Source organism: Bombus affinis, chromosome 9, assembly GCF_024516045.1.
Source record: "Bombus affinis isolate iyBomAffi1 chromosome 9, iyBomAffi1.2, whole genome shotgun sequence".
Taxonomy (NCBI): Eukaryota; Metazoa; Arthropoda; class Insecta; order Hymenoptera; family Apidae; genus Bombus; species Bombus affinis.
In genome coordinates this window covers 10377001-10401013 of record NC_066352.1, presented here as the reverse complement: position 1 = coordinate 10401013, position 24013 = coordinate 10377001, and the positions used below count along the sequence as shown (strand labels likewise).

At 41.3% G+C, this 24013-nt stretch overlaps 1 protein-coding gene across 5 annotated transcripts in view; it reads right to left on the bottom strand.

The window, feature by feature from the left end:
* Positions 1-22171, bottom strand: part of LOC126920357 (uncharacterized) — a 55570-nt gene extending 33399 nt beyond the window's left edge. For 2 of the 5 annotated variants that reach the window (XM_050730583.1, XM_050730588.1), the window contains exons 1-3: positions 21991-22171; positions 19355-20176; positions 17208-17450 (exon numbers count right to left, since the gene is read on the bottom strand). In XM_050730583.1, the coding sequence (XP_050586540.1) occupies positions 17208-17450; positions 19355-19583 (472 nt within the window). In that variant the 5' untranslated portion in view covers positions 19584-20176; positions 21991-22171. Of the gene's footprint in view, positions 1-17207; positions 17451-19354; positions 20243-21990 lie in introns of all 5 variants that reach the window. The other 3 variants (XM_050730584.1, XM_050730585.1, XM_050730587.1) reach the window with 3 other exon arrangements.
* Positions 22172-24013: the final 1842 nt, after the last annotated feature.

Below are 24013 nucleotides of genomic sequence, written 5' to 3'. Positions count from 1 at the left end.
AAAAAAGTAATCCAATGGACGTGCGTGTGTACAATAGGATACGATGATCCTAAAGTACGTCTGCCACTTTTATTTACATTTCCTTGATTCGTTTATATTTTCAGGTTGTTTGCTTATATTTGCAATTTATTCATTCCTGCGAAATTCGAGAATATTTAAAAAGGCATGGTACATTTCTAAAAATGTAAAAGCTAACCGAATGTAAATACCATGGAAAGTAGTATCATTCAGGTGTCTTTTACTTGACACGGAAGCATCGTTCTGAAGTTTCATTTTCTTAATCCCTAACGTTTCAAATAAAAAAATAAACGGAGCCTCGAAGGAGATGAAACTCAGAGTGTTTATTCCTTGGATAAAATTAGGGAACGGGAGAAGCGTTCGAGGAAGTCTTGCAAGGCAATGTTGTTCTCTGTTTCACGACAGGAATGACTGTAACCACGGTATACAAGAAGAAATAAAAAATTTGATTAAGCCTGTAAAAGTTTCCACGAGAAACACAAAAATTACTAAAAACTGTAGGGGATCCATATAACGCGAATAAAATAGGAAGCAAGGATACGAGCGCCATCCTGTAACCGTCTCCCGTGTTTATGGAAGCCGACGTAACTCCGATATTGGTGCAACAATTGCTTTGTTTCTTGGTGTCGAAGAACACAGCATCGGGCTGTGAACAATACGATCGCAGAGATAATAGTAAAAACTCTTCGGTGATAAACCAACGAAACTCGTACAATCCATCGATCGGGTTTTAAACCAGTCATAAACTATTTGCGCTCACCTCGTTTCTTGCAGTTTTGGGGAATTGCAATTTTTCCCATGTACGCTTAAGACATCCTTGCTACATAAAACTGAAGGTTTTTCCTTCCTTTCGTTGCCACCTTCTTGCTAGTCTTTGCTATGGAAATTTTTCATTGGTACATGTCTGCCATCATGCATCTTCGTGCGCGTCCTTTTTCCTTCTCTTTCTATATTTTACTCGGAAATCCTTCCGTCAGCGCACCTGGTCCCCCTTTCTTGCTGCTTGGCAATCGATTTCTAACGTAATCCTTCTTATTTCGTTGTTTTTTACAATTTACTCTTTCGCAACTCGTCTTATCGCTTACTTTTTTTCTGTCCCTTCATGTCCCTTTCATAGGGAAATTACATCGTTCTCCAGAGGGAACCAATTATCTACGAACCAGCGTGTACAGTAGGTTTATGAAAGGGAAGCCTGAAAAAGTCACGTGATACCCCCATGGGATAATTAATTATCTATTACAAACGATCGATTAATTGTAGCCAGGATCCCAGGCGCAATAAATATTCGGCTAGATAGATCCGGAAGATCGAAGGGAGTCGTTAATCACGATAAATCGAATTGTTGGATAGAAAGAGGCTCGGAGCGACTGGTTCCACTGTCTGCCGCAATAGTTTCGTTCGTCATTAAACATGATACACACTGCGAGAGATGGAAAATGTCATTGACAAATATCGTACGCGTTTGTTAATAACAGTTCCGTACATTACGCACTGTGAATTATATACAATTTACAGAAACAAAAATACATTTAACGTCGAAGAGTTCCAGAAAAAAATATTTCTTGTATCACTGAATTACATTGTCCCCTGTTATTATCTTTGATATAAGATGAAATGTAAAATAACAAATAATCATTAAATCGTAGAATCCTGAAAATCATATTGCACAGAATTCTTGAGAATTGCATCTATTTTTTTCATCATATTCGAATCTCTTCGTGTTACCAGATACGCGCTCTATTTGCGAAAGGTATATTCCCTTGAGTCGCATAGAATGATAAGAAAGAAATTTCACGTGAAATGCGTGGAACGCGCGCGATCAGTTCGAACGTTGTATTTTTCAGCGTGCTGCACGGTAAATCATCGCGGGGCACCACCTGGCTTCTTAATAGGTCGCCATATATTTCTCGGCAATAAGTGGTCAGCCCTTATCTGTGCTTGATGTACGGCCAAAAAAGCTGTGTGCTTCGAATTGTTCGCGTTTTCCGAATAAGGAACAATATAAAGCAGCCTTGCACGCAAATAATTCATTTTCGTGGCCGTCTTCGTCTCGAGTTCTCGTTCAATATTGCAAATGCGATAGCAAAAATGTTGCTTGCAAAGTGAATTCAATTACAAAGGTCGAGATAAATGCTGGACTAGAAATCAAATTTTGTGTTCGGAGAAATGTTTAAATAAAGCGATAACCTCAAAATATATTACACCGTAGTTTTAAACATTTCTACTGTCACTTTGCAAAATTTTTGTTCAAGGAATACGTCGAAGTAACAGAGGAATGAGAAACGCAAGGAAAGAAATTTCGTTGCAATTGACTCGACGACCGCGATACGATGATTCTGTCCAAAACAGAAATCGTGATGTTGCAGCAATACGAAATGAATTTTATCGATTAAAACAGATTCTATGGCTAACGTGGAAAATTACCGTTTACACTATCTGCCTGATAACTATTGGGCAGACATTGCACAAATGCTACTGTACCAATCGATGTATTGTTCAACGGGAAGTCGCAACGCAGATTCGATAGCAACGTTGCGAATTGTTCGAAAGGAGAATCGGCGAGATATGTTACGGTAATTTTCCCTGGGATAGAACCCTTCCCTTGATCTTCGTGACTTGCTATTAATCCGCGTCGTAAATTTCACTGATATCGATGATAATCGATGAATTCCTTCTTGGTAATGTTGCGCTTGTTATGAAAGCGCAAAATTTGAAGTCGTTAGCCGGATTGGAGTAACGAATGGTTTTAATAAAATTGGACGCTGTTTCGGATAATGTGTGCGACTCTCTTTCGGGATATAACGTTCGCTCGTAATTCTTTTAATATTGGACCGTCGGCGATCAATATCGGCCGGCAAAAATACTCCGTTTTCATAATAAACAAAAATGACAATATGAATTAAACGGGGGAATTTTTAACTCAAATAAATTGAACATTAATAAATTTCAAGAAATTAGTAATGAACACCTCCGACTTCCGAGATCTACGTCGTTACATTTACCAGTATCGCGAATATACGAATAGCTCGTAATTCCTCCGAATAAATTCAAAGAGAAAAGGAGCGCGATTGCGCGTACCGTTCAAAGCGGTATTGCCGCGATTACAAGCTGCAATCCGTAGATTCTTGCATTGTTCGAACCCGTAGCGAACAACGCCAGGCCTCGGTTAGTTGGTCATTAAGCGAGCAACCTTTCGATCTCCTTTGTTATCTGGCGTACAAATATCATCGAGCAGGAATATGTCCCGCGAAAGGGGTTAAACAAATGCCCCTGAAACTTCTGTAAGATTTTATCGAGCGAACGACTGAACGAACGGCTGAGGGAGACGTGTACCCAGAAACTGGTTCAGGTTATGGAAGGCGAGACGGAGCAGCCAGGAGTTGGCGTACGACGAAGAGAAGAAACGAGAAACGGAGTGAACCAGAGCACGTGGAGAGAGCAGACTTCCGAAAGAGGGACAAAGAGAGGGCGCGCTGTTAGTAAAATAATAGGAACTTTATCTGGAAGTCTGCGAGTTCGCTCGGAAACAATTATATGGGGGGGCCAGGCCAGAAGTAAGGTTACCGGGAAAGCAAGCGGAAGTGAAATAGGAGGGAAATAGTGGGCCAGAAGGTGGTACGAATGGAGAGAAACGCGGTCAAAGAAAAAGAGAGGGAAAGAAGGACGAGGAAAGAAAGGGGATAGATATTTATATTCATTAGAAAGTAAGAAGTCGGACTGGGGCGCAGTTACAGCCTGGAAATGCTTAATGGGGGTTTACACCCGCGGCGTTTTGCTACTGGCCGGCCATCTGCGCGAACTGACGAGTGTCCGTCCTCGTTTTGGATCAATTTCTAGTGTTTCCATAATTTTCCATCGTAGCGCTTACTCGTTAGAACTACTTGAAGCGATGCTACGATCCTTCGTAAACGACATTCTTACGTTACGCTTTCCGTTTAATACGACGTATGATGTCACGCTCTAAAAGAATTTATTTATTGATTTAAACAAATAACTTTACCTTCACGGTCGAGTTAAGCGTTAATGCGGTTTATTTAAATCGGAGATCAAATCAGTGTTTCACTTTGAAATTGTAAACGGAGGTATCGGAGTTCTTTCGTTCATGAATCATCCCCCAGATCCTTCGATCCTCCGAAACGACCGGCAAGAAGTTGCGAAGTCCCTTGATCCGAAGTAGAAGTTTCGAGACATCTATTAGCGAGATTGAAAACTTCCGTTTCGTCGTCGTACATTACGATTTTCCTACCAGCGAAACAGAAGGTAAAAGAGAAACGCGGAGACCAGAGGTGGATGACGGCCAGCGAAAACGCGTGGCTAATGGCTTCCCGTAACCGTCAACTGGGCATCGATTAACATTCCCTGTTTTTTCTCCTCTGCTCTCACCACTTTTCCCAACTCCCTTCCAACCGGATTTCTCTTCACTTACATTTCGATGCTGCCGCGCGGAATTTCCGCCAACAAAGGCTTACTCGTTCGAATTTGTTGTGTTCGCGTGCAAACGTTTTATTGGACAGGGGTTACGTCGGTTTCCGACTAGACTACATACGTGTATCGCTTGCCACGTGCACGCGCTACGGGGGATACACTAGTTAAATTGCCACTCTTCGTGAAAATTCGACAATGTCGTTTCAGAATTGATGTGTTCGATGAATATGTCGATAAGTCTGGCGGAAACTTAACGAAGACGTTAATTTCGTTTTTGTTCTAGCTATACCCTCGTCGTTTTGAATTGTACTACGCAAATTTTATGAAACGAACGTTCTCTCAACAAAATTACCGTGGAGAAGCATACTCTCGTTCTCCGAATTAGAATTTAATCAGGCAGCAAGCAATGAATCAAAGTTAAGTCGCCACTTTGTTGCGCAAGTCTGAGCAAGAATAAATGACGATTTAGCTCCAGGGTTTCAAATAACTTTCTTGTTACGCAAATCTGCATTAGGCAAGTAATTTCAGATGCTGGTGAACTTGCAGTGATATCACGAATCAAAGAGAAGAGGAGCATAAAATCAAAGAACGCTAATCTATCTAAATGTAAATGAAAATATCGTCGAAATAATGTTCTTTCTGCTTTCAAAAGGGTTAACTTTCTCGTGAAATTCACAGCTTCTGTTTTTTCGCCAGGAAATTGAATCTCCCGTCTGAGAGATTGTTTCAGCAAACTACGGTGGAAATTTTTTCCAAGTTTCAAGACCTAATGAGAAACCAGACACGGACTTTTTAATGGTTTGCTGCTCGATGTGTTGTATTATTATTGTTTTCTCCAGATCATCCTTCCCTTTAGTCGAGGTTCCTGAGTATTTGTATCTGCAGTAATTCATAAAACGAGTCTTCCAAAAATGACAAACGATCCAAACAATTTGCTGCGAAATTTAGTTTGTGTATAATAAAAAAGTAGCAAAACGGATACATGATACGAAGAAAGTTGAGAACTTGAGCTCGCATTTCTGTAAATATAATGGACAGTCACTATGATCAACGAAACGAACTATGACGGTGAAAAAAAGAAACGATTCAAAGATTTTCAGAAGCGAACGAGGTTACTCCTCGTGTCATTTACCTCGACAAACGATTTACGTTTCGAAGCCACGCCGATTTATCGATCCTCCGTCGACAATGATGCGATCCATACCGCCGTTTCCGGTAGCGTTCGCATGGAAAGCTACGTCGTTCGTCCCGAATAGATACCTCATGAATTTACAGCGGACTCCGAAACGACTCGATCGCTTCGCGAAACACCGCCTTACAACCAATCTTCGTTGAATTGCTGCGATTTGTAAACGATAAGGGATCCTTCCGAGGACGATACCTTCTGCCACCGACGAATTGTCTTATGGATGTTGCGGGCAAGAGTGATTCTTATCGAGGAAACGAATTTCGCGGTAGATGTTGTCTGCTTCCGATTCTAACATTGAGAATGAGACGACGAGATCATTTGAGATACGTGCTCTCATGTATATTCGTGGCTCTGAAATGGCATTGTTTAATTTAGAAAAGGCGAAGAAGATTTCACGTCTATTTAAAAAGGCAAATACCATGACTCGTTCGAGATGGTTCGATGGTCTGAATTTCTCAAATATTTATGGAAATCGAAGAGTGGTAGAAATTAAATAGTTTAAACGCTTCGTGCGGGTGATTGGTGGTAATCGAACTGACGATAATTTACAGAATTAATTTACTCGATATTTGTAAAATTAATGTTTTTAATTTACTCAATATTTTTGATACCAATGCTTTTAATTTACGCGATATATTTAATATTGATATTTTAATATTCGGTATGAATTATTTTATATGTACAATAATTGCTATTATGATTTAATATAATTTATTTAATATTTTTTCAATATTCGACGAAATTTCCTAGAAAGTTCGTTATCGGTATCTCACATCGTATAGTCAAACGATTCTCAAGCAGTTAAAGGATGTACCGCTGAAACAAATAAATTAATTACCTAATTAGAATTGTATAGAGATTGATATTTGCACGAAAATGTGGACGGCAGGCTCGATCGAACGTACAGAATTTATCTAACGGGAACCGCGACTGATTCCATTATGAACGTGTCCATCATGTGCAATTGCTTGTCCGATTTCCGATCAAGATAGAACGGTAAGCAAACGTTGAAACGGCCGAATCAGTTCGAGTCTTGAAGGAATCAATAGACAGCCAACGGTCCCCGAGGCAATCGGCGAGACACTAAACGTTCCTCGAATCCTCTTAAAAACTATTCCCATTGACTTGCGATTGTTTCAGCGTGAATAACTGTCATCGCGAATCCATTGATTTCTACAGACGATCGTTTCACATACAGCTCATCTAATTTCTTATCGGACAGATATCATCGTCGTCTGAAATCTGCCGTTTCCGAAAAAGATAAAAATTCAAAGGAATTTCTCGAATCCGAGCTTTCGAGGAAGCAACGCAGGAGAAAGATCAATCAAAAGAGAAAAAGGATAATATGACGTTTAATGCGAAAATTAATCCTTGGCTGGACACGTAGAGCAAAATTATCAGGATGCTCACGTCCCAATTCCTTACGCGATCCTCGACGGTAGTATAACCACGGGTAAACACGGCCAACCGAATGAACGGATATTCATAGTGGGCAGCGTTATCGGAGAGAGGTTTCTTCGACGTGGCCGCGCTTCGAGACTTCCATAATGATGAACCGAAATCCGTGGCATGCACGACCGATATGTTACTGTTCGCCACCACGGCGTCTGTTAGCCCTTAGATAGGCTGTGAGCAGCAGTTGCACGCTCCGGCGCTGTTCCTCCATATTAAGTGGAGAACCCGGAACGAACAAAATTTCTGTTGCTCCTTCGTCGCGTCGCGTCCTGGTGATTTGTTTCGATAAAATCGTGGCACTGAAAGATACTTAAGATTATCAGATCCACGATTGAAATGGAGAACGATGTGAGAGATTGATAAATCAAATACGAGAATTCTATTTGCGTAAGCGCTTGCTTCGACTGTTTGGATTTATCACACGAACCTCATTTTTCAGATTAATTTTATATCTTTCGTTGATTAACCTTTACTCTTTCCAAGCTGTAAATTACCCTATGACTTGCTTTCTCGCATCCAGCAACTCTGGGCTCGAGGGTTACAAAGTGTTAAAACCATTAATTAGTCAGTTAGATAAAAGTGAAATGTCTACATTTCGCATTTTAATATAAAAAAGAGAAGACGTTAAAAAATTCAAGCTTTTTCATAGAACCTCTTCCCATAGAATTTTCATAGTTCGTAAACACCGTCTACAACGGTCTATACCGCATAGTCTGCGTAGTTTAGTTTAAGATAAAGTCGTTTTTGTACATTACTATGAAGTTGTTTCTTCGGGAAGGGATTTTTATAATCGGTACATCGTTTATCATGCAAAATTCACCAATTACTCGGACGTGATTTTCACAAGTACGAGCGTTAATAATGCGTCCTGTCCTTAGGCGGCACAGTTTGTTAAGTCGAACTTGAATAAATCACCGTTAATGGTCGTTCGACGGCCTACGCTGCCGAGGTTAACACGACTTTTAATTTTCCAGCTTGTCTGCGATTCTTTAACGTAATTACGCGTTCCATTGGGAAAACCATTTGACGTAATTACGTGGCTCACGTTCACGAACGCGACTGGATACCGTGATACATTACCAACCCGATGCTTTTAATCGACTGTTTAATAATTCTACGTCTCGTGATTTCGCGATGACGGTACATGTTTTTAATATGAACGCAAATGAATCGCGTACACACCTAAGGCCACGGCGCTACAATTCAATCTACGGAAACCACCGGGATTTTAATCAACGTGAAACACTTTTGATTAATGCGCCTCACGCTGCACCGTGGTGCACGATCCGTCGCGACCTTGAAAAACTAGGTTGCTGACTCCATCTCGATTCGAATGAAAATGGAAAGAACAACAATAAGAAAACATACTAGCCAAACGAGAACGGGTTCAGTTTCGAATGGTTTAATTAAATGTTTCACGTCGCAGAACCGACAGTCAAGAATCCCAACTGTGTATATTTATCGCTTTTGTGAATCCACTGCAACTATGACTCCAATCGCCTCAAAACGACGAATTACCTGTTTATTCACGAGCGAAATACACGGTGTTTCGTTGATGATTCGCGAATCCATTACCAAGGATCAAAGACAATGAAACGAAGCTGATATCGTGATATCCCTTGGCAAGAGGCACCATGATAGTATGGAAAACAATTTGGATACATGGACCACGCATAATGATGTAACTGATTACACGACGAGGCAGGATAGGTGAAAACCGGCCACTGTATATAGTGCGCGTTAATCTCGATGGACTGCACCAGCCAGAGCATGGACACGCTTGTTTACCGAGTAACGATTAACTACAGAGATAGGGAATGCAAATAGCCGCGAATCCCGGCGGGCGTTTGGTTTCACCGGCTGGCCCGTGGATGTCGTCGGGTTCGTCGTGTGTTCCATCCTCCAAGACGCCTGCGACGGGAACTCTCGACGGTACTCTGGGAAATTACTGTTACCGGTTAATGAGCTGCACCGGCTAACGTGCAATTTAGTTAACGAGCGTTTTAAAGAAACCTGATTCTTCCAGCCAAAGTTACGTTGTTCCGTCTATTCGGCATAAAAATTATCTACGTGCTTGACTTTTACAACAATTTTTAATCAAGCCCTACGGAAGTATCTGGATGCGCGTATAGCAGCGAAAGTAACTCAGCTTTATATTTCAACGCTTGAGAGAAAGTTATTCGAAGCAATAGAAAAATTCTGTAGTCTATCCGCAGGGTGGACGACATCGAAATTACAGAAACGCGTGGTCGAGGACAAAAGTTTCGGCTCGCAAGAAGCAACAATGACAAGAGATGGAGAAGGGCGGGTAGAGTATTGTCAGCCAGCGAGAGAAACGCGGCTGGAGCGCGTCGTTTATTTTAAGTTCTTTCAAACTCTCCGGCGCACTCGCCGGGAAAGGAAGAAGGCGTCAGTGGCGAAGAAACGGAGGGGCGTAGAGGTTCGTTGCACGAGAGGCGGAGTGCGGAGGTGGTGGTATAAAGGAAGAGAAAAAGGGGGAAAGGAAAGAAAGGTCAGCCACCGGGCGAGAGAGCAGAGGTATCGTGCTGGAAATAGAGCAAAGAAAGAGCGGAAGAAGGAAGGGAGATCGGCCCTGCTCTTCGAACCATTAGACAAATTTTATATATAGCGGCTGAAAGCTCATTCGTTTTTTCTGCGCATCGTTACCGACTATTGGTCTAGCTATCCCATCGTAATAATCGATCGTTTTAAGCTTCTCCACAGCTTCTTATCGAGCCCGACGAAATGTACAGTCCTTGAATTCGAGAATTTCTCAAATTTCGATCCATCCCTTCGTGCAAACTTCCGCGTCAGGGAATTTTTAAAATATTTTCACTTTCCTGGCTCTATCCGTCCCACGATGTTCGACCCCCATAGTTTCGTACAGACAACACGAAGCCTGAAGATAACAGCTTTTTCCTCGAAGCGTCGAAATTCACGACACGTATGCGCGCCAAAAATGGCCGCCTGTAAATACGCGCGCGTTACTCGCGTCGTGGATGAAAGAGCATGTTGTAACAAGGAAGGACGTCGTAACGAAAACAACTTTCACGGCACGAACCATTAGACTTTTAAGGGACGCGTGCAGGCATCTTGCGACGCTCGACGACGCGACGAGACGCACGGCTTCCTCGCTTAACAAAGCCAATTTCCGGCCCGATCCCATAACGCCACTAACGGGACCAACTTCATGGCGATCTGAAATTCTTCGTGAACATTGCTCCCCGTGTAATTCTTCCTTTATTCTCTGACATCGTGTTGCTGTGAACGCAGCATACCGGCAAATGGAACGAGGCCGTTCTTGATCAACTAGGCAAACAATGACGATATAATCGAGTTTCGTTTGTTCCTGAAATCGATAGCATTTTTTCCTTTAACGTTCTAACTTCTATTTTATCGTGGAAGATTTATAATCGTATGCCTAATTTATAAATAATACGTTCACAGGTAGCGAATTATTTATTTATTATTCACAGGTATCTTTTAGTACAGCGTGTGGCTTCTCTATCCCCAATAAAGTAAAATACTACGTGAATTTATTTATGCTCAAAGATGATGAACGAGTGCATTATAGAAGTATGCGAATATTATTGGTCGAGCGCTTTATCTACTGCGGTAAGTTTCATTTTGTCTGGATCGGCATGATGTATGAACGTCTGTCCTACTGTGGATTTTCAATTCCCGCTTGAAGAGCCTCAGGTTTTTGATCTATTTGAACAGGATCTCCTCTATCTCTTCTTGAGACGAATCGTTGAAAGACATTGCGAAAATTTTCAAGCGCATTGGATAGGTATGTTACAACGTATCGCCACAGCATGAAATAAAACTGTTCGACAAACATACTTTTCCATTGGTTTTATTCCGTTGTCTCGCGTATCTAAATACGTTCAAGGCGATTCCTAAAAGAGCTTACGCTGATAAAACGTTTGATTTACTTAGTTTCTAATAAAAAGATAGGCGCGTTAACGTACCACAAAGGAAGAATAACGGAAGCGTGGTATCGAAAAGAACATCTGAAATCAGAGAATTCGAATTAATTTAATCGGACGGAAAATACAGTCAGACCGTGGCTAGTTCGCATGTAGAAACTTATCTTGCCATTTGAACGAGGGCAAACGGAAGCTTTGAATTTCCACGAGATTTCCTCTTTCAGGCTCGCGATTTTGTCAAACAGAACGAACGACTCGTTCGAAACGTTTTCAGCGTGATGGACATGCAACACCATGAAAGATCTCTCTGGTCCCTTGTAAATTTAATATTGACGTTCCGTTGCACGCTGAAAATCACGTTGGAAATCCCCGTGCATAGGGAATAAACGGAGGTGGCTGGAAAATAGGGGTTGGTAGATGCTTGAACGGCCACTATTCTCCTCTTCTGTCGTTCGACCCTCTTCCAAACCCCCAACCCCGCGTCGACGTCGCGACTGCAGATATGACAAACGCACGTGGGCCCTGAAACCCATATGCACTGATAACGACGTTATCGGCCCGACATGGAGCACACCATGTTATTCGCGATACGAGAACGCGCACCGACGCAACCTGGTAAAACGCCATCCATTATCCACACAGACTGATTTACTATTAATTAGTTAGTATCGACGGTGGCAAGACAGACGTGAAATTTCATTCGTAACGACGCGTCGCGAGGTGGCATCCCTTTTTCGAAGCAAGCTACATTAATCAGTAAATGTTACTGATTTCATATGGATGGTCAATTAGTCGCGAAGTATGGGGCGAAACTGACATTTTATCATAGGTTGACTCGTATGAAAGAGGGATGGAAGTATCCGATAATTCATCGACAATTTGAAATACCTTCAAATTTCTTTAGCTATTGACTGGACACGGTTTCACCGTTAAACAAGAAGATAGACATTTCTTAAATAACAAGGATTAGCATTTATGGATGATGAAAATCCTGGGAAACAGTTGGTCAAAGAAATGCTAGTTTTAGTACACCGTTAGTAATAACCGAAAATACAAGAAAAAAAAGAAAAGAGGAGAAGTCTCGGAGAAGAAGAAGATAGAAAGAGTGCGCGTTTCAGCAAGTTCTTTTGGTGTCGGATTAAGCGCCGTACAAAAGAAATTGAACTTTTTTTTTGTGTGCTAGAAGCTCGCGGGAACGAAGCTGCACAAAAGCTTCGAGACAGCCGAGTGCTACTCGAGCACACGTTTCCCTCTCGGATCATCCTCGACCTCAAAACTCCGATACATCCGCGGACAAATGATCGTCCTAGGTGCTCTGATTAATACTTATGGTGGACTTAAACATTTGCTTTAGACTACTGTATAATTGACAACCTAAGAAAGGTACCAATAAAGAGTCGAACTTTTCAGCATTCAGATTCGCGTGTTAATATAGTAAAAGGGAAATGAGATTTTTAGGAAACGGTTCATCTATCGTAAAGGCAATAGGCACGATTTTCAAGCGTATAAAAGGATCAAAGTACATGTGGAGTAGCAAGGAAACGAAATTTGTCAGAGCATTGGCGACGCCTTAAAGTCCCCGACTCCGATTACGAGATTACGGGACTCCGATACTCCGACACCGGACAAAGGGGATCAGCGAGCGGCAAGGATTAAGGCCAACGAAGAAATTGAATTTGTCGGAAATCCGTAAACGTGAAGGGAATCGACCGGATCGACGTGTTTCCGGCCGCGCACCTGACACTATTCTCCGAAACTCCTACGGTCAGCCTCGGCCTCTTTTTCGTGAGGTGTTAAGGAACGAAATCGTATCAGCAAGGAATGGAGAACTGTGCTTCTTTATCCGAGGATATTTCCGCTCCGACGTCCATTCTAAAAGCTTCGTGACGTAGTATGTTGAAAATCGAACGGTTATGATCGAAACCATAGTGCATCGAGTGCACAATACGTGCTCTCAACTACGAAGTACAGTTTTATCTTCTTTAAAGGTTACTAAAACGTGATGAGTTTCTATAAACGGCAATGGAGTTCAGATGTAATCGTAAGAACGCACAAAAGAGGAAATAATGCTGCGTTATTTTTTAGACCTATGAGTTTCAGAGGAAGGGTATTTGACAAAACGCACGAATTCCATCGTTTGACAAACAAACGTAGAAAGAAAGACAGCCACGGCCACTAATTCCCGTTGACGTGATATCGGATCGAACGAGATTTTTGCTATTCCAACAGCGTGATCTCTACGTGGCAGCGTTTGGCGGTGGATAATGCGTTTCCATATTCAAAGGAAACTCCGAACACTGTTTCCGGCGAGGGTGGAGGGCGAATACGTGGCTTGCGGATGAAGTCCGCGTTATTCGCCGGTCGGAACGAAGTTACTCGTAAAAATTAGTGTCTTTCGTTGCTGGTTAAAGCGAAAACGTGAGTAGTGGAAAAGAGTGACGAGAATCGTGTACGAAATTCACGTGGAAAAACCCGCTGCAGCGTCATACGAACTGTTGCCTGGAAATGGTCGCGAGTCATTATATCGATGAAGTGAAATAGAGGATGGAGAAAAAAAGGGAGACGTATCGGCTATACAAGCTGTGTGGCCAAACGTGATTCGCGTGGTTCGTTTAGTTTCTGAAATGCTACCAGGTCCTGATGTAGTAGGAAAATTTGGTTAGACATTTATTTTGTGATCCTACGGTTTTTATTGGTCACGGCCCCGGTTTCTTTTTTCAAGCTTTCTGTACGAGATTTCATTGCGACGAGAATTTCCAGAAATTCTACTAAAAATTTCTATCGTACCATCCACATCTAACGATCCTTTCTTTCAATCTTTTGAAAGGTCGGACATTCGAAGGAAAACCTATGACATATTATCGTTTCTTTTTCCTATGGGTAGCATCATGGACCTTAACAACAAGGTTAATCACCCTAGGAAGGAAGTAGGATATATATAAGCGTCAAGTGATACGAGTAGAGACTTTTTTGAAAGAGACGTTTGATTGAAAAAGCGCTACCCCTGCACGATTCTAGATGAATCATCTGGTGTATGAAAGTGACTGTAGAGACTGTAACATGTTGGTAACACGAGGAAATCGTGGAATAACAGTAGCAGCAGGCTACCAACACTGGTGTCGGTTTTCATTTTAAAGGTGCCGTGTGTCGCTGTAAATTTCATCCACCAGGCTAAAATTTATTTGACCGAACCCCGCGGATCGGGCATTAATGAATTTCCCGATATTTTCAAGGGCCGTGGGGTGCCTATCGTTGAGACGCGAGTCCGCTCTTTCAGAGCGGCTTTCTCTACCATCCTTCCCACTCCAGCGTCGGTTCCAGTATTTAAGAGGGCGTATATATCTTCCCGAGAACAGCCCCTCTAACCCATGGCCGGACGGTTCCAATTTATTTGCAACGGCGGCGCATCTTTCATCGGCCTTTTCGTATTTTCTCGAACGGATCCGCAAGTTCTTCGTTGTTTTACTTCTTTCGCGAAACCATCGAGATACGGCAAGAGAGAAATTGAAATTGGAAATGATTTTCAATGGAATATTTCTCAAGTATTATCGAATACTAGAAAATTTAATTGTACTCGTGAAATTACCGAACTGCTGAAGGATTTCTTTCGCAAACTATGATCGTGTTTCACGATCCAGGTGGAAACAAATATGGAGAAGGATGATTTCCAAGTCAAATTCGGGGCTCTTTAAAATCACGAGAAGTCCGATCCCCCGTTCATTAGCCCCTGGCTGCGACAGATAACGGGTATAATTTATGATCCCTTATTACGAAACTCCAGCATCCCAACGAACGAACCTTTCTTCCGGAACGGTTGATAAACATGTTTGGCTCTGGTTGAAAATTACTTAGCCGCAGACTTCAAACAACTTCTCTTTCAATTCGTTCATTATTCCACAGGTTAATTTATTTCCAGCCAATCAGGAAGATGTATCTTCCCCATCTATTTGCATAGATCCTCCGCAATCTTCCATGTAATCTTCCTTGGTATTCTCAACGTGGAGAAGATTGGAGAATTTTTAAAAAGAGGGAAGATACTTAAATTCACCAATATAATCCCACGATAACCACATTATCTTTATTCGACTCTCATCAGGGGGAGAAGTTTAGTGCAAACGGACAATAATATTTGCACGTCGACGCAAAACACACCTTGCCTTAGTTCATTTTTAAGCTTATCTATGAAACGAACAGGCTGAATTTAGAGAGAAAGGGTCTGAAACACCGCAGTGACGCTGAGGAGGAACAAGAGGGAAAGTATCTCTAGTAATCCCCGAGGGAATAATCGATGCCGTACTCCGCGTTTTTCTCCCCTTAATTAACGGCTCGTCGCAAACGCGAGAGATTACTTTTAATTAGCTTTTCGAACAGGCTAAGTACGGGGAACGGATGAATTCGCCGAACGCGCATCAACGTGTTCTACGCAATTATACGTCAGTCGTTTGTTATGATTACTTTTCGTTTTGCATTCATTCATCGATCGCGATTAAACGTATTCATCGTTATACGTTCTCTGTATCAAGGACTCCATTTTCGTTTGACCACTAATTCCACGCTAAACCCGTGCTTTATGGTCTTTATTTTTAGCAACAGAAAATTAGGAATAGATTCGTAAAAATTCACGTCATGGAAGAAAATGGAAAAACGAAATATTATCATTGTACTTCTCTAAGGAAATTTTCCTCTTGCTCTTTTTTTTTTTTGATTTTGCAAACATATTCTACTTTTATCTTCGCTAACAATCAAATCGGGATTCTTCTCGTGCAAAGCTTTTCGGTATGTTGCACCAACAATGCGTCCTCTGGCGCGTATCCATGATACTACGGCAAAGGACATTCAACTTTAAGAAAACAGGAAATCCAATATGAAGTTCAAAGCGGAACGACTGGCAGCTACTTCCTTTATCGTAAATTTTAATATCGCACTTGTAACGGAATTCGAGCTCGTAGAAAATTGAATGTTACTTCTTATTTTATCGAAAGAAGACAGTTTACGATCGATTCTAAAAGAACGGTTGTTACATTCGATAGTAGGTACGTATATAATGTATAATAGAGATAGGGCAATTTTGCAAAATATTCCGATGTTCCGCGTGCGTTCGATTCGTTTCGGCGAAAACAACGCATCCATTTGATGCATCTGCTGCGCCTCTGAATGCGACAAAATTGTCGACAAAAGGTATCGTCTGAATGCGCGTGTTTCGTGTAACCAGTCCACTGGACAATACCGGAAACTATGGTCAGTCCAGTGGAAACGTTGTATGGTAGCGGCTTTTTTTTTAATAAACCGAAAAACATGTATCCGTCGCAATTAAGATCCATAACCATTTTTATAAAAAAAAAAGACGTAGAAATTGGAAGAATTCGAGCTTTGATGAACTTTGAATATCTAGAAATTTCGGAAATATTCGATAACGAAGGTTGATATGGTATTTTAAATATGCCAAAGCATATTTATGGCCGTGCTGGAATACTTTTACAACGCAGTAAAAGCTGCTTCGAGATCCAATTTTGAGGAATCAGTGAAAAGATATTTGATTTTATTACTTCTCTCTCAAAAGTTGCTGGAAGATGATAAAATCGTAACGGTTCCTTTATCTCGGTACGAGATATCGGGCGTTTTTCGCAAATTTGCTGTTCGGAGAGGTTAATTGCCAAAGGTAAATTAGACGTGATTAAAGAAAACAGGATGTGAGTAGATTCGGAATCTCGCCGCGGAGAGAGTTAAACATGGACTCGAAATTAGGGTAGCCCGAAAGTAGATGAAACGCGGCTAAAAGTACCCTGTTCTCTAATTGTCTTTTAGGTAAAGACTTTCTCTATACAGAACACTCCGCCCCTCTTATTTTCTTGGCAAAGCGTCAAGAATAAAGCGGCTCGGATCACTGTTTACCGTCACGAAATTCCTCCCTTTTTACACTGTAGATATCCATGCAGTTCACAGTATTATCGGTCACGAATCTTCCTTTAGCGTCGTCTAACAGCTATAACCGAGGATCATAAACCGCGGTAAAGCGAAAAATATACTATTCGACGTCGTAAATCCTAAGCTGATCCGCAAAACTCACGTCGTAATACTTGATTAATCGTAGAGAGTGAAGAAATTTTGTTGACTTCTTTATTATCGTTGCTTTTCAATCGTAGATGAAATAATTTTTTAAATAATAAAATAATTCATTTCAATTCACTTACCTTCGGGTTGATGGGGTGTGTAGATGTTAAGGTAGAGGCAGTCCTCGCTTTGGTTCGTTAGGTGCGGCAGTAGCTTCTTTAGGTACTCGTATCTAACCGGTTTTACCTCGTCTCGCAGGTTTGGCAGCGTTTGAGGGCACACAGGTGCAAAGTCTTGAAATTGTCTTGAACCACGCCATGGTTCCGGTGATCTTGGAGGAGAAAACCTCAAGGATTCGACTGGTGGTTCTGCATATGGCACTCCTGAAACATTAAGTTGCTTATGATTAGTTTGAGAAGCGTAACTTATTTCGAGCGACTAGTATCGAGTTTTACATATTTGAGAAGTTGAAGTTCTTTCGTTTCGGATCGAGTTAGATATAAATTATTCGTCGAAGATCAATTTGAATAAAAAAAATTCGAAAACTTAAATGAAAAAGATCAAATCCCAAAACCCAAACTGAGAAGTTTAAATTAGAAAGTTTTACTTAGGGAGTACGAAATAGTACGTCGAAACATGGGAATTCTTATTATTAGACGAAGGAGTAATGTAATAGCTGATCTCTAGGATGAATCATCGCGGCGCGATAATCAACGTAAAGTTTTATTACGCTGTGAGTAGATCGATTAAATTGATCCCGTTCGTCCGGCGGTCGATGTTAACACGCTCCAGCCTGGCAGTAAGGATCACGGCTGATCCATTTTACCCTATTTCCGTGTAAATTGGATTGCCAGGCCACTGGCTTTACCGCATAAAATATTAAATCGCTCAGCTGAGCAAGTACAAATCGAAAAGTCTGATTGCAAACATCTCGGATTTAAAACCTGTGATCACAACGATTGAAGATTTTTTGCGTTTAACCTAACAGCCGGAATAAAATTTGTTTGAAACTGAAAGTAATTAAAATACTTTTCGCAGGTATTTTTATTCATACCGAATTAGTCCGCATTTGCATTTACCTAGTCCATATGCATTCGCACATTCCTTTGTGCTAACACGATACTGTTTACGTAAAGATAACGTCGTTCGACAATTTCGTTTCGAACGTTTCGGACACATTTCACTATGTCTAAATTTATCGTAGTCTCAGAAGGCATACAAACCTCGTTTTCTTAATAGGTTCTAAAGAACTGAAATGCGCTTCCTCTGCTACTTATTTGACATTCCCCATCCCAATTTGAAGACTCTGGAGACTGTAACCTGTCCTTAATTTATCCTACACTCCCTCAGTGCCATTCCATGCTCAAACGGAACCGTTTGCACACGCGGGAACGCTCAAGAATCGAGTAGCCGATGCCAAGGAATGTCAGAGGATCTCGGGGAACTCAAGAAGGTACAAACCCCGCTCGATTCCGCTTTGCCAGCTAATGTGCACGCGTGCACGAGACCAAGAACCATAGACGAGGAGCGCTTATTCCCGGAATAGCCTGTGCGCTTCTCGTTTTGAAACCTTTGAGGTATCGGGATCCTCGCAGCGCGAATACATCGCAACTAATATTGCAGAGAGCTAAAGAGAAAGAGAGAGAGGGAGAGAGAGGGGGAGAATGAGGGAGAGAGAGAGAGAAATGAGGAGCTGATGCAGCTGTGAACAAACTTTCACCCTCTGGCTAAAGTTCGCCGTATCAGCAGCCGGAAACTGAAATCGCGCCGGTCTCTGTGTTATCGTTACCCGTCGTCTGGCAGGCTTCGATCCGTCACACGATTGGCCTCGAAACTTTGAGATTTCCTATATGCTACGTTAAACGATGATTGTATACGGATTCCAACAATCGAAATTGACCCTTTGCCGCATGCAAGCTACCTCTCTTAGTTCGCTTCGCCGAATTTTTAAGTTCCCGTGATTTATGGAGAAATTTCGGTATTAATTAGAAACAGGTGCATGAGAATTATGTGTTATTTTAGATTTTGCGATGATCAATACTGTTACAGCGTTACGCGATACGTGTTATTAGCATGCCGTGTAATACACCAGCATTTTTCATCCTTGTTTCCAACATGCATAAAGGAAATATAGTTAATTATTGCTGTTGTTTGGCAATAAATATCGTTAACGGGAACATGACATATGTTTAATTTATGTCTTTAAATGAAATTAATTTACTGAGTATATTGTATAACCAACGATGTATTTATATACATGAAAATTATTTTCAGCTATAAATCTCACCCCGAAAAACATCGACGGGCTGCAAATCGTAGGTGGTCCTCGGTTGCACCACTATTCCACGTAAGCGGCCCTGCTTAACGCGCACCTCTCTCGTCCGTTCCGGAAGATCAGGAAATCTAGAGTAGCCGTATTGCGGTATAGTGTCGTAAAAACTGCGATGCTCCGTGAGGATCTGAGTACAGGCCAGCAACACGAGTCCCAACAGCTCCAGTCGCAACATTCTCGACATTTGTTCGATCGGTGGACAGCCGGAAACCGTAGCAATGAATTTTCGCCGGTCCACCTTCGGGCTCGGCTGCCTTTCGACCGAGTCACGCAGCTCGGAACTGGTTCTCGGAGTAAAAATAATTTTTCAACGTTTCAGCTACTTCCGCTCTTGCACCGGATGCGAGGGGAGACTCCCGGTTGGTTGTCGACTTCTCTAGGACTCGAATATTCACGTTGCTTTCGAAAGGATGCGAAATCAGCTGCGTTTTGATATGTACGTTGTACATGTACGTTGGCCGCTCTTGATCGTTATTTCATATTTTCACTAATATTTAAACTCTGCGCTTCCAATGAAATTGTTTTTAATAACACAGAATTAATTACGGTTCACTTAATCAAGAAAAATATTTTAGTGTTGGAGTTAAACTACAACACCTGCAATACAGTGAAAGGCACGTATCACGTACAGAACTTTTACTCGATATGAAGATTTCTTGGCTTAAGACTCTACACCATTGTACTCGTACGATGAATATCCCGAAGAGACGAGGTAAAATAGAACTAAAACTCTTCGGTTTTATAGCTGGTGACGACTTTCCCTTTGGACCGCTACAACTTCAAATATATTTGACAGGCTATGAAACAGACGCGGTGTCGGTTTCGTCGGCTACGTCGCACTGTCTGACGGCGATTATAAGGCAAGAAAAGGTTCGCTCCACACTGTCCTCCAGTGGGATATTCTTGGGTCGAACGAGGGTGAACGCACGTACGTGATAAGAGAGAAAGAGAGAGTTGGAGAGCGCTCTATTTTCGCTTCAAATAGAACGATTCTGCTGTTGGTAAACTTTGCACACGTTCGCGCCAGAACTCGCAATTCCCTGCAGTTTCTTTCAAAAATCTTCTTCTATGGATAACTTACGGAGCTGTCGTTTTAAACTAAAAGTCCTTTTGAAACGATACTTCCTTGAACAGAGATTGTAGCATTTGTGGATTCAAATAATAAGCGGAATAGTAAAGTGCAGAAATAAAGCTGTATTCGCGATTATATTAATGTTACCCTACTACAATCCGTACAAGATTCCTTTTTGAACACGCTATGAATTTCTCAGTTATATTGTTCTGTGAAATGTTTACAGGCACAAATCTTTACGCGGCACGTATTCAGTTGCGTTCCACGAATCGGTAGTATAAATATTTATTCGATCTCTAATCAGTAAACGCGTATCATTCATAATCCTATCGCTTAGCAGATTCATCGCAACACCAGCGTGCATTCAGTAACACGCAAAAGGTTCACAGTTCCACGGGTATATGAAAAGTTATTTAAAACTATGAAAGAGACGTCTTAAATGCAATTGGAGGTTGTTACTAATTGTACGGACTGAGCTGTACATTTTTATCCTCGAAACAGAACGTTGCTTCTATTAGCAACAATTAATGCAAAAAATTAATTACAGGAAAGTGAGGAAGAACAGTGACGCAGGGGAAGGAGTGGAAGCGCAGCTTGGGAAAGGTTTCAATTTACCCCATTCATCGGACTCACAAAGCTGTCGAAACAGCGCGAATGATTTCCACGGTGCGAAAATCATTTGGTGAAATTTACGAGAAAAAACGCGGCACGTGCACGCAGCAAACCGGATTACGCGGCATGAAATAAAACCGAGGGCAGCTTTAACGCCCACTTAAAAGCGGCGGATAGCGCGCGCGCGCGCGCGCGTTAAATTATGAATACCCGTAATTTGCATCGTGGTTGATTGTCGACTGAGTAACGCGACCCTTCTTTCTTCTTTTCATCCTCTTTCTTTGTCATTTTAGTTTCCTTTATTTTATTTCTTAATTGAACCACTAGCTTTCAGACCTTCGTGACGTGTTTTCCTAATATTTGAACTTGAATCCGCATGAAAGTTTTCCTCTGACGAAATAGCGTGATACCATTAGAGAAATATAGTCAGCAGACGAATCTGAACTATTCTTCGATTTTTAAATTGATTTTTAAGAGTTTAGAATTTAGGATGAATTTATGATAAGAAAATATACTAGGGATTTGACGTTTGATGTTTGTAGAATGATTAAAGGTGCTTAAGAGAAAGCAAACGTTGCTTTCATCGAGGATGTTGAACTTTTGGCTGCCCTTGCGTGCCTCGAGCAATGTGGATATTCTTGGACCACGCTGTACCCAACCACAGCCTTTCGGCGTTGCTTGAGTAATGGAACGAGGCGGAGAATCGTGTTGATCCACGTAAATTGCGTCGTTAAACGTTTATAATAATTTTTTCCGTAAAGTTATACCGCTAGACGATAAATTCTTGATGAAGGAAGTAAAAAAAAACTTAATAACCGCCATTGCGTTCACCCATGTTTCGACCTTAAAATTACAAAATGTATATCCTACAAAGCACTTAATTTAAATAACTACGATCACTATTTACCTAAGCTATAAAAAAATATCGAACAAGCACTTGAGATAACGATACACTTTCAGAGGAAATAGATTTCTTTTTGTTGCAATCTATTCTCCTCTAATTGTCACCCGGAAACATCAAGCCATACGTCGCGACGTAGATTTTGCGTGTACGCGTGGTCGATTTTGCCTCGATGGAACTCGCGAGTGGACTGAGTCGTAAGTGCTAAAATTAAATCGAGAACGCGTTGAGAAGGAAGCGCCGCCGGGCGGCCGCCTTACAAGCTGGAACTTTTATTTTTGGGAGAACGTTTCGTGATCGTTTGCAAACTTTCCTTCTCGAAATCCCGTTTGAAAGAAAACTTTCCGTGCGAAAAACTTCCGCAGCCAGAGTTCTCCACGATTTCCACACATCGAATGTCTTTATCTTGCTATGATCTGCAAGACAGACCCTGCCTGTCTGTCCGATCGAGAGTAATTTAATTTAACTTAACAGACGGCAAAGATTCCTCCTTTTGAATTACAACTAGCAAGGACAGAGTTAATCATCCCGTGTTTAACAGAATTAGCATATAGGAAAGTGTACACGTTAAATGAAACAGCTGCTATCTGAAATTCGCTGTTTATCGAGATTAAGATGATCGCACTAATCTCAGAGTTGGATTAGTTGTCACAAAATTTAGTCTATTCTAAATGAAAGCCATATCTAAATCAGCTTCTACTTATCGAAGAAAATTGTACACAAAACAAACACGTAGAACGATTTGCAAACGTTTTAAACTCGATAAACATTGTTTGAAGTGTGATGCTCCTGTGCGCAAGCAGATTAAAAAACTTCATCGGTGAATTACTTTGCACATACACAAGCCGAGTCACTGTTCCTCGCATGTAACGACGTGTTAAAGCAACGATAAGAAGGCTTTGAGAGGCGTCCTCGAGGCATGAGGCGTTCTCCGATGAGTGGCTCCTCTTCAGGAACACCTCATTCACGTTAATGAACTTACTTCGTGAGCTAGGGACGAGCAAGACCAACGAAAGTGCATGACTTCTCCACGAGAACAAAGGTTTCGGATGAATTTTACAAAGTGCCTCGTCAAATTGCCTGTGTGTCTGAAAGCGATCGATCATTCTTTCTCTTGTCTTAATGAAACGATTAAATTTGGTATTTTCAAACAAATGAAAACGAAAAGTAGCGAATGTCCTACATCTTAAGCGACATTATTTTAATCTAGAGTTATCAGCTCTTATTGATAAATGCAGACTTTATGGTTAGGTTATTTCTCAAGGTATTGTTAACATTGTATTCATGATGGGTATTAAGTCGAAGCAATCTCTGCGACTTTCAATATTTTCCAGCTAATTCGTCCAATCCTACGTATAGGAGAACAGGATGCATTGTTTCCCGGCTTGTCGATAAAGGAAAACGAACCAGTAAAATGCGAAGATATATACAGGTTTGTAGCGTATAAACAGTCCACTAGCGATACATTCTAATCCCAGGAGGATCAAGCCATCTCGGAATATGTCTTCCTTATTCTTTGAGCTCATATATGACTTTATAAGGCAAACGTTTTCTCTGCTTATGGCCACGAGAATCGATTTATATAGAAAATTAATCAATTTCATTTGAAATTTACGTTGAGTTTTATCTGGTCGAAGATTATAAAAGAAGTGCTCGTTCAATGAACTAGTATTATATCGGGATCAAACTTTAATTAACCATTCATTGCACAAGTTTTCCTTGATCGAGTTGAAAAGTTTATCGGTTAAAGCCGAAGTTCTTTTAAACAGTCAACGATTTAAATTGCTGTTTCCTGAACAAAAGATCGGGTTTCGATTTCCAGAGGATTGGGTAGGATAGAATCTACAGTCCACTAGCAAACAGATTCATCTGGCAGAATAAATAAATATTTCGCGCCTCCTCTCAAAGCAAAATCTCGTTGCGGATATTCCGTCTCTTTACCCGACAGCAATCTCTGAACCTGTTTATCACCAACTACGGGTCTAGTAAAAAAGTAGAAGAGGATGGAGTTAAATGAGTGTTATTTAAA